Raw genomic sequence first — 16,189 nt, 5'->3', positions numbered from 1 at the left:
CAGTGGTTGAGAGTCCGCCTGCTGATGTGGGGGACACGGGTTCGTGCCCTGGTCCGGGAAGATCCCACATGCTGCGGAGCGGCTAGGCCCGTGAGCCATGGCCTCTGAGTCTGCACGTCCGGAGCCTGTGTTCCACAATGGGAGAGGCCACAACAGTGAGAGGCCCGCGTTAAAAAAAAAAAAAAAAAAAATTATTACAAAAGACAAACAAGGACACTACATAATGATCAAGGGAATCAATCCAAGAAGAAGATATAACAATTGTAAATATTTATGCACCCAACATAGGAGCACCTCAATACATAAGGCAAATGTTAACAGCCATAAAAGGAGACATTGACAGTAACACAATCATAGTAGGGGACTTTTTTTTTTTTTTTTTTTTTTTTTTTTTTTTTTGCTGTACGTGGGCCTCTCACTTGTTGTGGCCTCTCCCATTGCGGAGCACAGGCTCCGGACGCGCAGGCTCAACGGCCATGGCTCACGGGCCCAACCGCTCCGCGGCATGTGGGATCTTCCCAGACCGGGGCACGAACCCGTGTCCCCTGCATCGGCAGGCGGACTCTCAACCACTGCGCCACCAGGGAAGCCCAGTAGGGGACTTTAACACCCCACTTTCACCAATGGACAGATCATCCAAAATGAAAATAAATAAGGAAACACAAGCTTTAAATGATACATTAAACAACATGGACTTAATTGATATTTATAGGACATTCCATCCAAAAACAACAGAATACATTTTCTTCTCAAGTGCTCATGGACCATTTTCCAGTATAGATTATATCTTGGGTCACAAATCAAGCCTTGGTAAATTTAAGAAAATTGAAATCATATCAAGTATCTTTTCCTACCACAATGCTATGAGACTAGATATCAATTACAGGAAAAATCTGTAAAAAATACAAACAAATGGAGGCTAAACAGTACACTACTTAATAACCAAGAGATCACTGAAGAAATCAAAGAGGAAATCAAAAAATACCTAGAAACAAAAGACAATGAAAACACGACAACCCAAAACCTATGGGATGCAGCAAAAGCAGTAATAAAAGGGAAGTTTATAGCAATACAATCCTACCTCAAGAAACAAGAAACATCTCAAATAAACAACCTAACCTTACACCTAAAACAATTAGAGAAAGAAGAACAAAAAAGCCCCAAAGTTAGCAGAAGGAAAGAAATCATAAAGATCAGATCAGAAATAAATGAAAAAAACATTAAGGAAATGATAGCAAAGAGCAATAAAACTAAAAGCTGGTTCTTTGAGAAGATTAACAAAATTGATAAACCATTAGCCAGACTCATCAAGACAAAAAGAGAGAAGACTCAAATCAACAGAATTAGAAATGAAAAAGGAGAAGCAACAACTGACACTGCAGAAATACAAAGGATCATGAGAGATTACTACAGGCAAATATATGCCAGTAAAATGGACAATTGAGACAAATTCTTAGAAAAGAAGAAATGGACAAATTCTTGGAAAAGCACAACCTTCCGAGACTGAACCAGGAAGAAATAGAAAATATAAACAGACCAATCACAAGCACTGAAATTGAAACTGTGATTAAAAATCTTCCAACAAACAAAAGTCCAGGACCAGATGGCTTCACAGGCAAATTCTATCAAACATTTAGAGAAGAGCTAACACCTATCCTTCTCAAACTCTTCCAAAATATAGCAGAGGGAGGAATACTCCCAAACTCATTCTATGAGGCCACCATCACCCTGATACCAAAACCAGACAAAGGTGTCGCAAAGAAAGAAAACTACAGGCCAATACCACTGATGAACATAGATGCAAAAATCCTCAACAAAATGCTAGCAAACAGAATCCAACAGCACATTTAAAGGATTGTACACCATGATCAAATGGGGTTTATCCCAGGAATGCAAGGGTTCTTCAATATACGCAAATCGATCAGTATGATACACCATATTAACAAATTGAAGGATGAAAACCATATGATCATCTCAATAGATGCAGAAAAATCTTTTGACAAAATTCAACACCCATTTATGATAAAACCCTCCAGAAAGTAGGCATAGAGGGAACTTACCTCAGAATAATAAAGGCCATATATGACAGACCCACAGCCAACATCATTCCCAGTGGTGAAAAACTGAAACCATTTCCTCTAAGGTCAGGAGCAAGACAAGGTTGTCCACTCTTACCACTGTTATTCAACATAGTTTTGGAAGTTTTAGCCACAGCAATTAGAGAAGAAAAGGAAATAAAAGGAATCCAAATCGGAAAAGAAGAAGTAAAGCTGTCACTGTTTGCAGATGACATGATGCTATACGTAGTGAATCCTAAAGATGCCACCAGAAAACTGCTAGAGCTAATCAATGAATTGGTAGAGTAGCAGGATACAAAATTAATGCACAGAAATCTCTTGCATTCCTATACACTAATGTTGGAAAACCTGAAAGAGGAATTAAGGAAACACTCCCATTTACCATTGCAACAAAAAGTTAAATACCTAGGAATAAAACTACCTGAGAAGACAAAAGACCTACCTGTATGCAGAAAACTATAAGACACTGATGAAAGAAATTAAAGATGATACAAACAGATGGAGAAATATACCATATTCTTGGATTGGAAGAATCAACATTGTGAAAACGACTATACTACCCAAAGCAATCTACAGATTCAGTGCAATCCCTATCAAACTACCAATGGCATTTTTCACAGAACTAGAACAAAAAATTTCACAATTTGTATGGAAACACAAAAGACCCTAAATAGCCAAAGCAATCTTGAGAAAGAAAAACAGAGCTGGAGGACTCAGGCTCCCGGACTTCAGACTATACTACAAAGCTAGTCATCAAGACAGTATGGTACTGGCACAAAAACAGAAATATAGATCAATGGAACAGGATAGAAAGCCCAGAGGTAAACCCATGCACATATGGTCACCTTATTTTTGGTAAAGGAGGCAAGAATATACAGTAGAGAAAAGACAGCCTCTTCAATAAGTGGTGCTGGGAAAACTGGGCAGCTACGCATATAAGAATGAAATTAGAACACTCCCTAACACCATACATAAAAATAAACTCAAAATGGATTTGAGACCTAAATGTAAGACCGGACACTATAAAACTCTCAGAGGAAAACATAGGAAGAATACTCTGACATAAATCACAGCAAGATCTTTTTTGATCCACCTCCTAGAGTAATGGAAATAAAAACAAAAATAAACAAATGGGACCTAATGAATCTTTAAAGCTTTTGCACAGCAAAGGAAACTATAAACAAGATGAAAAGACAACCTGCAGAATGGGAGAAAATATTTGCAAACGACTCAACAGACAAAGGATTAGTCTCCAAAATATATAAACAGCTCATGCAGCTCAATATTGAAAAAACAAACAACCCAATCAAAAAATGGGCAGAAGACCTAAATAGACATTTCTCCAAAGAAGACATACAGACGGCCAAGAAGCACATGAAAAGCTGCTCAACATCACTAATCATTAGAGAACTGCAAATCAAAACTACAATGAGGTAACACCTCATACCGGTCAGAATGGGCATCATCAGAAAATCTACAAACAACAAATGCTGGAGAGGGTGTGGAGAAAAGGGAACCCTCTTGCACTGTTGGTGGGAATGTAAATTGATACAGCCACTATGGAGAACAGTATGGAGGTTCCTTTAAAAGCTAAAAGTAGAATTACCATATGATCCAGCAATCCCACTACTGGGCATATACCCAGAGAAAACCATAATTCAAAAAGACACATGCACCCCAATGTTCATTGCAGCACTATTTACAATAGCCAGGACATGGAAGCAACCTAGGTGTCCATCGACAGATGAATGGATAAAGAAGATGTGGCACATATATACAATGGAATATTACTCCGCCATAAAAAGAAACAAAATTGAGTTATTTGTAGTGAGGTGGATGGACTTAGAGCCTGTCATACAGAGTGAAGTAAGTCAAAAAGAGAAAAACAAATACTGTATGCTAACACATATATATAAAATCTAAAAAAACAAACATGGTTCTGAAGAACCTAGGGGCAGGACAGGACTAATGATGCAGACGTAGAGAATGGACTTGAGGACACGGGGAGGAGGAAGGGTGGGCTTGGACGAAGTGAGAGAGTAGCATTGACATATATACACTACCAAATGTAAAATAGATAGCTGGTGGGAAGCAGCCGCATGGCACAGGGAGATCAGCTCGGTGCTTTGTGACCACCTAGAGGGGTGGGATAGGGAGGGTGGGAGGGAGATGCAAGAGGGAGGAGATATGGGGATATATGTATATGTATAGCTGATTTACTTTGTTTTAGAGCAGAAACTAACACACCATTGTAAAGCAATTATACTACAATAAAGATGTTAAAAAAAAAATCATAACACCCTCAAAGTGCTTTTGTGAGCATCAACGTATATAAAACATTTGGTGCATAATAAGTGAATAAACGGTAGCTGTGTTGTTACTAATAATGACAGTAACATTTTATTAATAATCTATTTTCCCAAAGAGGTTCAGCTGGGTTGGCGTGTTTCAATTCCCAAGCAGTTTTTCATCCGAAACCACATCTTTCTGCCATGGGATAGTGCTTAAAAAACATCCCTGGAGCCTGCCCCAAGTATAAAAGGAGATAACTTGACTGCATTTAACGGCAGCCTGAGCCTTTGAATTTAATTGAACAGCAAATAATTATTCCTGAAGAGTGGAGATTTTTGAGGTTCCGTGGAGCGATATAAGAAATGTATCTTGTTACATTATACCTTGGCAAATATACTTTTAATAATCAGCTGCTACTTAACCTACCTTCTGCCTCCTATTTAATTTCCAGCAGGAACTACAGACACGATGTATGGGGGAGAGAGGGTGCTGAACTGCCGATTAATTATTTAAAAACTGATTTATTTACCAAGGTGAGCCATTTGCAAATTCAATAATAAATCTATTAAGGAGCAGTTAACCTCTGTAACTCTGATTTAACTAATCAATTGATGTTTGGGTAACGTACAGCATCTGTCTCATTAGGTCAGCATTAACTCCTTATTTGAGGCATTTAATCTGAAGTGTAACCAAATCAGCCATGAGGTGGTAATTAAGTATTCAGTATGCGTCCTTCACCCTCCAAGGAACTGGATCCTTTCCCAGCTGCAACAGCCCTGATTGGGGGTTTGGGGAACCCTGTGTCCTCTAATACCCAGTTCTGTTTTCCCCTCAGTGCCTCCCAAGGCAAAGACTTGACGCCACCCCCTTCCTCCAGGGGGAAGAAGAAAAAGAAGAAAGCTACTCGGAAGAAGAGAAGGAGGTGAGGGCCCCAAGGGACATGGAACACTGAAGATGGGGGAATGGACAAAAGAGGGGTAATAAGGGCTTTGGAGTCAGACAGTGACTCCCCTGGGATTCAGATCCCCTCTGTGCCTCTTAACTAGCTGTGTGACCTTGGGCAAGTCACTTCACCTCTATGAGCCTGTTTCCACTTCTATGAAATGGTAGAAATACCTGCCTCTTGGGGTTTTATGAGAATTAGGTGAGAAAATGGATGTGGAAGCAGCTGTCACAGTGTCTGGCACATAGTAAATGACTAGTCTGAAGCATAGTTATGACCATGAATATTTACTTATTTATTTATTTTTGGAGACCTCACGTATGTGAGCGGCTGTACCAAGCATTGTGATCTCCATGATCTCTTTTACACTTGACCACGATCTAGCAGGCAGGCGTTATTATCCCCATTTTATTTTTATTAAAAAATTTTCCCAGTTTTATTGAGATATAATTGACCTATAACATTGTATTAGTCCAAGGTTACAGCGTCATGATTTGACATATGTTTATATTGCTAAATGATTACCACAGTAAGTGTGGTTAACCTATCCATCACCTCATATAGTTACAATGGTTTTTTCTTGTGATGAGATCTTTTAAGATCTAATCTCTTAGCAGTACAGTGTTGTCAACTTTAGTCACCATGACTCATTTCTCTTATAGCTATTATCCCCATTTTAGAGATGAGAAAATAAGTCTCAGAGAGGAGGTGACAGAACCTACAGACACTTGATTCCAGGCTCCTCAGTTGCTTCCACCACACGCAAATGCCAAGGATAATGGACTTTATATTTTTGGCCAGCTATTGACTCTTTTGTACCCTGTGAGGTTTTTCTATGTACAATACCTTTTAATTTTTTTGTATTTAAAAATATTGTCAGATTTTCTTCTAGGCTGTCAATCCCTAGACTAAAAGCAGGTTCAGTGTTCCACACCCCAAGGGGTGGTCAGAGAGAGATGTTCCTTAGAGGGGCGAGTTAAAAATCCCAGCAAACCTTGGAGGCAGTATTTGAAGAAGCCTGCAGGGGGCAGCAGAGAGCAGAGTCTGGATGACTCAGGCCCTAACTTGAGGTTTTCTGGGGCCCTGTTCCCTCCACACCCCTTTCACCTAGTTCTAAGGGGCTAGGCCCAAAGAGGACCCAGAGGGGACTGTGAATGAAGACCCTGAGTTCCAGCCATTCTAGGGCGAGGGGTGGAATTGGGGTAAGTGGCCTGAGCTTCCTGATTTTAGGTATGGATAGGAGAACATGTCAAAGAAGGAAACCAGAGGGATCAGGCTCCCATCATTCATTCATTCATTTATTCATTCATTCAGTATGTCCAGTGAGCACTCTTTGGGGACAAGTGCTATGATTCCCTAAGTCCGATTGTTTCTCAACCCTGCATCTCCCCCTGCAGACATGTTTTATTTGACCTGCAAAGTGTTTTTTGTCTTTTTAATTGGTGGCCATATTTTAAAACCAGGAGATGTCATACGAAAATATGTTTTTCTGGCAACTCCTATTCAAAAGGCAGGAGCTCTAGAAGTCCAGGCCTGCATTCCTACCTGGGACCTTCAGCTGATCTGAGAAGCAGCCATACCCCTGGGTCAGGTGCTCTCTGGTTCACCACAGGCCTCACCACTCCCTACTGTCTCCCTGCTCCCCACCCCCACCCCCCACCCCCGCAACCTGCTGCATCCATTTAAGCTATCTGCGAGGCAGGCCTGTGTTGGCATTGAGTTTGCAGCTCCTGATACGCTTCAACCTTGGTATTTTATCAGTGGGAGAACAGGAGACTTGGAGTGAGCAGTGACATGCCCGAGGTGACTTATAAATTAACGGCAGAGTCAGAATTGGACCTCGGGTTACCCGAACGTCAGCCTTGAGTCATAATCATGATTCTAGGGCATCTCTGTCTCTCGGGTTACCCCTTCATGGCACCACCGTGCTGAGTGCATCCTGGCAAGATCTCCTGCAGGGGTTTGGTCTTACCAGGGAGACACAGGGTGGAGCAGAAGAGAGACCTTTAAAGTATGTGCAGTTTTGGAAGAGGGCAGCAGACAAAAAGAAACATTTATGGCCTGACCAGGAGGGCAGCTATGGGTGCTATAGTGATTGAGAGCAAAGCCCTTGGGATCAGTGAGTCTTCAGTTTGAATCTCAGCTCACCCACCTTCTTAGCTGTGTGTCTTTGGGCAAGTCACTTTACCTCTATGAACCCCACTTTCTTTGTCTGAAAAGGGAGGGTAGCAATTGTACCTACCTAAGAAGTGTGTGGAAGGATTAAATGAGATAATACCTGTAGTAAAACACATGGTAACATTTGAAACAAATGCAAACTAACTCTACAAATTATCATCCTGGATGTGTGTTACTGAAAGAGCTGAGGCATGTCTGGGGGCTGGAGAAGGGTCTCTATGAAGCCAACCCTGGCCCTCAAAGCCTCCCTCTGAAGTGCGTCTCCCCTCCCTGCAGGTCCCCATCATACAGCCCATCGCCTGTCAAGAAAAAGAAGAAGAAAAGTTCCAAGAAACATAAGAGACACAGGTACTGTCCTTCCTCCTCTGCAAATAAACAGGGATGTTCCCGCTGGGGTGAGGGTGGAGGTGACAGTGGATGGCACTGAAAGGTCATTTGGAAGACTATCATTTCATTTATAAAAAATACTCATCTATGTGTTGTCATGTATTTGTATCTCATCTAACTTGGGACTCTGGTTGCAAGGACCAGAGGCCCACTCATGCTAACTCAGGCCAGAGGGGAATTTGTTCTAAGGAGACAAGGAATGTCTCAGGGACCAGCCAGGCCTCAGTGAGGGGCTAGAACCGATGAATGCAAAGCTGACACAACCCAAGCCGAACCCCCTAGTGCACACAGGGGGACGTGGACCCTGCACCCTGTTCCTGTCTCTTCATGTTGCAGACCCAGCCACAGGAAGATACTGTATCTCTCAGTCTTGTTCCTTATTCCAAATTCCCAAGGAGAGACCTTTCCAACTATGTTGGTTGGTCCAACTATGTCCTAGAGAATGGGATCCTGTGAAACATGGCTTCTGGATCGTACACCCTTGTGGACAGCGGTTAAGGGGCATTAGGAACTGGATACACAGTCCCAAAGGAGCTCACTATACACATGTGCATGTACACACACACACACACACACACACACACACATGCTTGTGGGGAAAAATAAAAGACAGGAAGGCTATACACCAGAGGTCTCAAATCTGTGGTTAATGGGCCGAGCCAACATTTTATAACTGAAAGATTTCACAATACAAAAATCAAAGTTTTCCTGCTCGTCTGTAAAATCAGAAGCTCTCTCTTCATTGGACCAGTTTTCCCCCAGGCAGCCATCAGCTGGAGCTGGTGAGTCGCTGTGCGTTTAGACAGAGCGGAGGTGCCGCCCTGTCCCCACCTAACCTGCTCCCCTCCATCTGCACACATTTACAAAGCTTGTTTGGCCCCCTGGGCTCAGAGAGTTTGAAGCTGTCTTTGTAAGTTAAGATATTTGCCATGGTTGGCTGTGGATGACAGGGAAAGAGAGGTTTCTATTTTATTTTTGCTTATCTGTGTCTTCCAATTTTCCTACACGGGTGGTGGATTATTTGTGCAATTAAACCATCACAGCAGAGCAAAAGGTAAGAGGTCATTTGGGTTCCCCCTCCCCGCCGCATCTCACCCTCTCGTTCAGAGTAGCCCCCACGTGGCTTTTCCCAACCCAGGGGTGTGGTTGCCTTTCAGCCCTTGTTTCCAGAAAGGTCTCAACTCAGTTTGGTCTCACCGATTATGTCTACCACCTCCCCAGACACACCAACTGATGCTCTCTGAGTTTGTGCTCAAGACAAGGTGTGGGTGCAAACCAATTGTAAAATGTTGCTAATTGGGTGTTCGAAACTTCCCCAACACAGAGTCCTTGGTGGAGGCAGGGCCTGCCTGTGCCCGCAGACGGCCGTGTCGTCACCTTCCTATGCTGAGCAGTTTGTCCCATTTTAGGGGTTGGATGGGAAGCAGGAACATTTTTCTATGTGGATTTTGGGAGCCAAGTGGCTTCTGACTCAAGGGCTTCTTCTCATGGGAAAGAGACTAGGCCAGAGGGTTAGAAACAGGCTTTCTTTCTGGGGCCTACCATTGGCCCAGGGGTTGTTGGCGGTTTAGAGGGAAGGAGGACCATAACATGGGGAATTAGGAGGGGGAAGTACAGGCGCCAGTTCTTCCCAAACCTCGTCTACTGAGCATCACTCTAATTCTAATCCATCTTCTCCACGTTCTTGAAATGTTTGCTTAGTGATGGTTGACCTTTCGGAGCTGGGATGTAGGGGTAGAGGATGCATTGAGCTTTTTTTTCTCCCTTTCAATTAACTAAGGCTTCGGGGTTAAAAAAATATATATCTATCCCATTCTCCACATCTATTTATTGAATACCCATTGTGTGTCACGAAGTAGGATTCAGGGCCTTGAGAACAGAACAGCGACCAGAACCCAGTCCCTGCCCTCAAGTTGCTCACGTTCTAGTGGGGAAAATGGTAGTCACATTACGCAGACGTCTGTACCATAGTGAGGCTAAGCTCAGAAGCTCACCCAGGGTTTGTGGGAACAGAGAGGAGGCACCAAACCAGCCTGAGTGGATTGGAAACTGCTACAAGGAGAAGATGACATCTGTGTGGGGCTCTGAAGAATGAATCGGGGTTATGTAGGTGAAGCTGTGTGGCCCTTGGCAACTTAACTAACTTCTCTGAGCTTCAGTGTCTTTGTTAAATGGTTGTTAATAGTGCTTCACAGGTTTGGGGAAGAGATTGGATGAGATTGTATGTGAGACATGCTTAGCACGGAGCCTGGCCACCAGTAAAGAGTTCCACATGTGGAAGTCGGTTGTCCCATGAAGATGAAAATGATGATGATGATGATGATGAAGAATCCACAGCTAGGGATAGAAAAGACCAAAGTGAGACTTGGGGGAAGGGGAGAGGCAGAGGGACTCTCTCCTGGCCCCTCATGCAACCTTGTCCAGGACAGGCTTACTGACAAATTTGGGTGAGGATTGAAACACTGGTAGGTTTTGACCTGGAAATTCAAAATGCAAACCAATGTTTGCCATATGATCTTCAAATCTAAAAGAGGAGGAGGATTTGCTAGGTGTCCAGGTCCCCTTGTAGCCTGATCACAAATGCACTGATACATCCATCCCAGGAAAAGAGACTTCAGACTCACGTTTATTTTCTTCCCTCCCTCCCTCTGTTTCCTTCTTCCCTCTTCCTTCCTCTCTTTCACTCCCTCCCTCTCTCTCTCCTTTCCTTCCTCCCTCTCTCTCTCTCTTCCTTTTTTTTTTTTTTTGCCCTTTATCAGGTCATTCTCCAAGAAGAGAAGGCACAGGTAAGCATCTTGTTGCCTCTGGCTGCCTGCTTAGCTTTCTGCTTTCCTAATCAGGTTTAGGCAGCATCTAGGGTCAAGCTCTCTGCCTCTACCTCTGTGTTCACGCCCCCTTCATCTTCCTGGGCCTCAGTTTCCTCTGAAATGAAGGCCATGATCTGGTTTCCCTGAAAGTTCCAAGGCAGACTTTCAGTTTCCCCCAGGCCAGATGGTTGCTGCCGGACCAGCTCCTACTTGTTCCTCTCCCTGGCAGGTCTCACCACCCTTGCCAGAGTCTGTTTGTTTGACCGCTGGTTGAAATCGTGGGTTGGGGCATGTAGAGAAGCATCAGCCCCAGACACCCCACCAAAGCCTTCCCAGATCCCAGCCAAGGGACAGAGGCTGAGTGCTAGAAGCACAGGGTGAGCACAAATAACGCTGTCACCTGTGGGGTACTCACTATAAATTAGATCCTGTGCTAAGCCTTTTCCATGCGTGTGTGTATTTAATCTCCATTAATCCCCATCACAATGCTGTGCAGTGGATATCCTTATTATTTCCAGTTTACAGATGAAGAAACTAAGACTCAGGAGGTGTGGCAGGCATGTCCACAGACACGGACAGAAGGTGGCAGAGCCAAAACTCAAACCCAAATCTGTCAGACAGAGGATCAGGACACCCTTCCGGGGCTTCCAAAATAACAATAGCACAATTCCAGCAGCTGGCAGAGTGCAGAGGCCTTTCGTTCATTCAGTTAACAAGTAGACGCTGATAACCAATGTCATCCATCCACTCAGCCCAACAGCTTGAGCAATGGCCCCATTTTAAGGGCAAGGAAACTGGGTCTCCAAGAGGACAGGTAACCTGCCTGATGTCACACAGCAACTCAGCAGCAGAGCCAGGATGTGAACTTGGATCATTCAGTGAGGTCCTGGGCTCTCCACCTCCCAGGCTGAGTCCCAAACTCATGTCAAGGTGCGATTTCAGTTGGGTGAAATCAAATTTTCTCCTTCCCAGGACTTAGGTCAGTGAAACGTTCCTGGTGACCCTCTGAAGCCGATCTGGCTTGAACTACCAAATAGTGTTCGCCCTCTGGGGCCTCTATTTGATGACGCTGGGACCCTGAGTCATCACTGTCCACTCTGCCCACACCCCAGTACTGTGACTTTAAAAGAAAACAGATACTTGAACATTCACGAGCAGAACGTTTCAGAATCTGCCAAGCTTCATGAGGCTTTAGAGCAGCTCCCTGGATATTCCATTCTTTTCTCTTAGAAACTGATTGAACAGCAGTCAAGAGGATGGGCCCTGGGGACCCATGGTCTGGGGCCACTTCCCACCTCAGCTGTGTGATCCTGGTTAAGTTTCTTAGCCGGTCTAAGGCTCAGTTTCTACTTCTGGAAAATGAGTGCTTATTAAATGTGCCACTGCCCATAGGATGTAGGGACAATGAAATGAGATTATTGCCAAGAGGTACTAGCACAGCGCTTACCTGATAAGAAAGCCTCAAAGCATGGCAGATATGATTACCTTTGCTACTGCTGTTATTATGAAGCTACCAGAGCTGATCTTAGCATCCTCCGTGCCCCATCCCCAGTCTGTATGTGTGGGTTGGTGTGTCTAGCTGAACCCACTGGGTGAAAACGTTGGCAGCAACTGCTCTGATCTTAGAAATGATCAGTGTCCATTCCCAAACTGCCTGAATCTAGTGACCACCGTGTGATAAGCAGTTTGACTACTTTATCTTTTGCTAGAATTTTGCATCTTTCAGTTAACTGGCCATTTCTCATTCAGCTCCTCCAGCCCAAAAAACAAAAGAAGGGAAGAGAAGAGGCACAAAAAACAGTAAGTAGATTGCACCTGCAACATACTGTCCAGCTTGGGGAGGTGGGGGACTGACCTGTGAACAGCCAGAGGGTTAGAATTGCCAAAGAAATGGGGACCGGGAGAGGTGGGTGGGCGAGCAAGAGGGGAGAAGGAAGGGGAAGACAGAACGGTGTGTAGACCTGCAGTTGTGGGTTTGTCATGCATGGGTGCATAAGGTTGTGTATGTGATGTGTGTGTGTGCATGCGTGTCTGTGTATGCATGAAAGTGAACGGTGTGCATGTGTGTGCCCATTGTGTGTGAATTCTGTGTGCCTGTGTGCGTTGTGTAACATTTGTACGTGGTGCGTGTATGTGTAGCGTGCACTCTGTAAATACTATCTGTACATTCTTCCATCGTGCAAACATTTGTGTGCAATGCAGGTGCATTGTGTGTGTGTGTGGGGGGGTCTATATCTGTGTTCACACGAATGCATATGTGTGCCCGTGCTTATGTGAGCATGAACTTGAATAGCATGCATGTAGGTGCCCTGTCTGCTACTGTGTGCTAGTTCGGTGCCCTCGGCGTTTGCACCACTTAATCTGCGTGCATTACTCACAGGGAGGGTGCGGGATGGGGTTTACCTGTGCACACGTGTGCTGTGTGTGCACAGGTGGGTAAGGGGGCATGATCACATGCGTGCACACACGTGTGTGTGCATGTGAGTCCCAGCCCCAGCCTCTGGGCTTAGAGCATGGAGATATCAGGGGAGCTCCTACCCCTGGCCTCAGGTCCTAGCTGGTTCACGGTTTATAGCTGGTAGTAGAAATTCAAATCAGCCAGCGCTGCCCGAAGAGTTCAGTTCCCAGCCAAATTAAAAGTAAATTTGGTTACAACCCATCTACTTTATGCCCTTGCAGATGTTAGTGAGTGTGTTTTCCAATCAACTAACGTTTTATCTCCCACCAAGAAGCTTCTAAAGCGAGAGTCAAAGGCAATGGGATGAAAGTCAGTGGGCTGCTGGGGAGGGAAAAGAGGAAGCAGGGCGTGGCGCTCAGCTTGGCCGGCCCGAAGCGCCTCCTCACCCAAGGTCAGTGCGAAAGAGGTCGTTTCAGGCACCACCACGGGGGCCTGGGGAACGCTCCAGAAGGAAGCGATAGAGCTGTGAGTTAGCTCAGGGAAGAACTTCCCAATCATCAAGCTTGTTCAGGTCACGTCAAGAGGCAATCATTGGTCATCTGTATAGAGTGTACGCTCACGCTAAGCACAGACAGAGCCTGTTCTCAGAGACTTCAGCATGGCTTGTCCGTGGAGCTGTGGTCTAGACAGTCACTGAGCTGGGGGCTGCGCCCAGACCCCAAGAGTTCTGGGAAGATCATGACAGAGGCACGGACTGCCTGCCTGAGGGCAGCAAGGTGGCCACCCTGCTCAGCGCCAAGAGTTGGACGAGTCTCAGAAATCACTAGCAGGACATAAAAGAAGGTTGTGAAAGCCAAAAAACAAGGGTCAGGAGAGGGAGAAGCAAGAAACGCAAGGCACCCCTGAGATCAGGTGGTTGTTCTTGCCCAGATCCATGGTTAGTTAAGGCGGCTTTTAAACAGGGGACCGCTGGAGTAACTTACTTCCTCTTATTCAGCATCCCTTAGAGAGGCCCTAACAGGTGTCAGGCCCTGTGTGGGGCCCGAGGACAGAGATTAGACAGATGTGCCTCCCGGCCTCGAGCTCGCAGCAGGACACCGGGGACAGATGTGGGACAGGTCACAGCACAGCAGTGGCAGATGGAAGCCCTGGGTGAGGTGGGAGCCTGGGTGCAGGAAAGAGGGCGTGGTGGTGAGGGGAGGCTTCCTGAGGGGGGGCGGCTTAGGCTGGAGCAAAGGATGGAGGTAACCATTCTAGGCGGCAGGTTAGGCAAGTGGTTTAATCTCTCTGTGCCTTGGTTTCTGCATCTGTAAAATAGGAGTAATAAGAGATTCCACTTTGTAGGCGGTTATGAGGAGTAGATGAGTCCATTTAAGGAAAATGCTTAGAACCAGTGTCTGGCAGGCAGTGTGTGTTAGTGACGGGTTACCTACCGTCACCGTCACCATCCCCATCACCATCATCACCATCCCCATCATCACCATCATCATCACCTTCATCCCCATCCCCATCCCCATCATCACCATCCCCATCATCCCCATCACCACCATCCCCATCACCACCATCCCCATCACCATCCCCATCATCACCACCATCCCCATCACCACCATCCCCATCCCCATCCCCATCATCACCACCATCCCCATCCCCACCATCCCCATCACCATCCCCATCATCACCGCCATCCCCATCACCACCATCCTCATCACCATCCCCATCCCCATCATCCCCATCACCACCATCCCCATCATCACCATCCCCATCATCACCACCATCCCCATCACCACCATCCCCATCACCACCATCCCCATCACCATCCCCATCATCACCACCATCCCCATCACCACCATCCCCATCACCATCCTCATCATCACCACCATCCCCATCCCCACCATCCCCATCCCCATCCCCATCATCACCGCCATCCCCATCCCCACCATCCCCATCACCATCCCCATCACCATCATCCCCATCACCACCATCCCCATCACCACCATCCCCATCCCCATGATCACCATCCCCATCACCACCATCCCCATCCCCATGATCACCATCCCCATCACCATCATCACCATCACCATCATCCCCATCACCATCATCCCCATCACCACCATCCCCATCACCATCATCACCATCATCCCCATCACCACCATCCCCATCACCACCATCCCCATCCCCATGATCACCATCCCCATCACCACCATCCCCATCACCATCATCACCATCACCATCATCCCCATCACCACCATCCCCATCCCCATGATCACCATCCCCATCACCACCATCCCCATCACTATCATCACCATCACCAGCACCATCATCCCCATCACCATCACCATCATCCCCATCACCACCATCCCCATCACCACGATCACCATCCCCATCATCCCCATCACCACTATCCCCATCACCATCATCACCATCCCCATCACCACCATCCCCATCACCACCATCCCCATCACCATCATCACCATCGCCATCACCATCACCACCATCCCCATCACCACCATCCCCATCACCATCACCACCATCCCCATCACCACCATCCCCATCCCCATGATCACCATCCCCATCACCACCATCCCCATCACCATCATCACCATCACCATCATCCCCATCACCATCATCCCCATCACCACCATCCCCATCACCATCATCACCATCATCCCCATCACCACCATCCCCATCACCACCATCCCCATCCCCATGATCACCATCCCCATCACCACCATCCCCATCACCATCATCACCATCACCATCATCCCCATCACCACCATCCCCATCCCCATGATCACCATCCCCATCACCACCATCCCCATCACTATCATCACCATCACCAGCACCATCATCCCCATCCCCATCACCATCATCCCCATCACCACCATCCCCATCACCACGATCACCATCCCCATCATCCCCATCACCACTATCCCCATCACCATCATCACCATCCCCATCACCACCATCCCCATCACCACCATCCCCATCACCATCATCACCATCGCCATCACCATCACCACCATCCCCATCACCACCATCCCCATCACCATCACCACCATCCCCATCACCACCATCCCCATCACCATCATCACCATCACCATCATCC

The 16,189-nt window shown here is 46.2% G+C and overlaps 1 protein-coding gene across 1 annotated transcript in view; it reads left to right on the top strand.

Annotated features, from left to right (window-relative positions):
* Positions 1-16,189, top strand: part of SRRM4 (serine/arginine repetitive matrix 4) — a gene marked incomplete at both ends in the record, with an annotated part of 164,466 nt that overhangs the window by 118,963 nt on the left and 29,314 nt on the right. The window contains 4 exons of the mRNA XM_079717056.1: positions 5,206-5,292; positions 7,768-7,839; positions 10,638-10,664; positions 12,435-12,485. Of these exons, the coding sequence (XP_079573182.1) occupies positions 5,206-5,292; positions 7,768-7,839; positions 10,638-10,664; positions 12,435-12,485 (237 nt within the window). The remainder of the gene's footprint in view (positions 1-5,205; positions 5,293-7,767; positions 7,840-10,637; positions 10,665-12,434; positions 12,486-16,189) is intronic.

Source organism: Hyperoodon ampullatus, assembly GCF_949752795.1.
Source record: "Hyperoodon ampullatus genome assembly, chromosome: 13".
Lineage (NCBI taxonomy): Eukaryota > Metazoa > Chordata > Mammalia > Artiodactyla > Ziphiidae > Hyperoodon > Hyperoodon ampullatus.
This window is presented reverse-complemented; position numbering and strand designations above follow the sequence as displayed.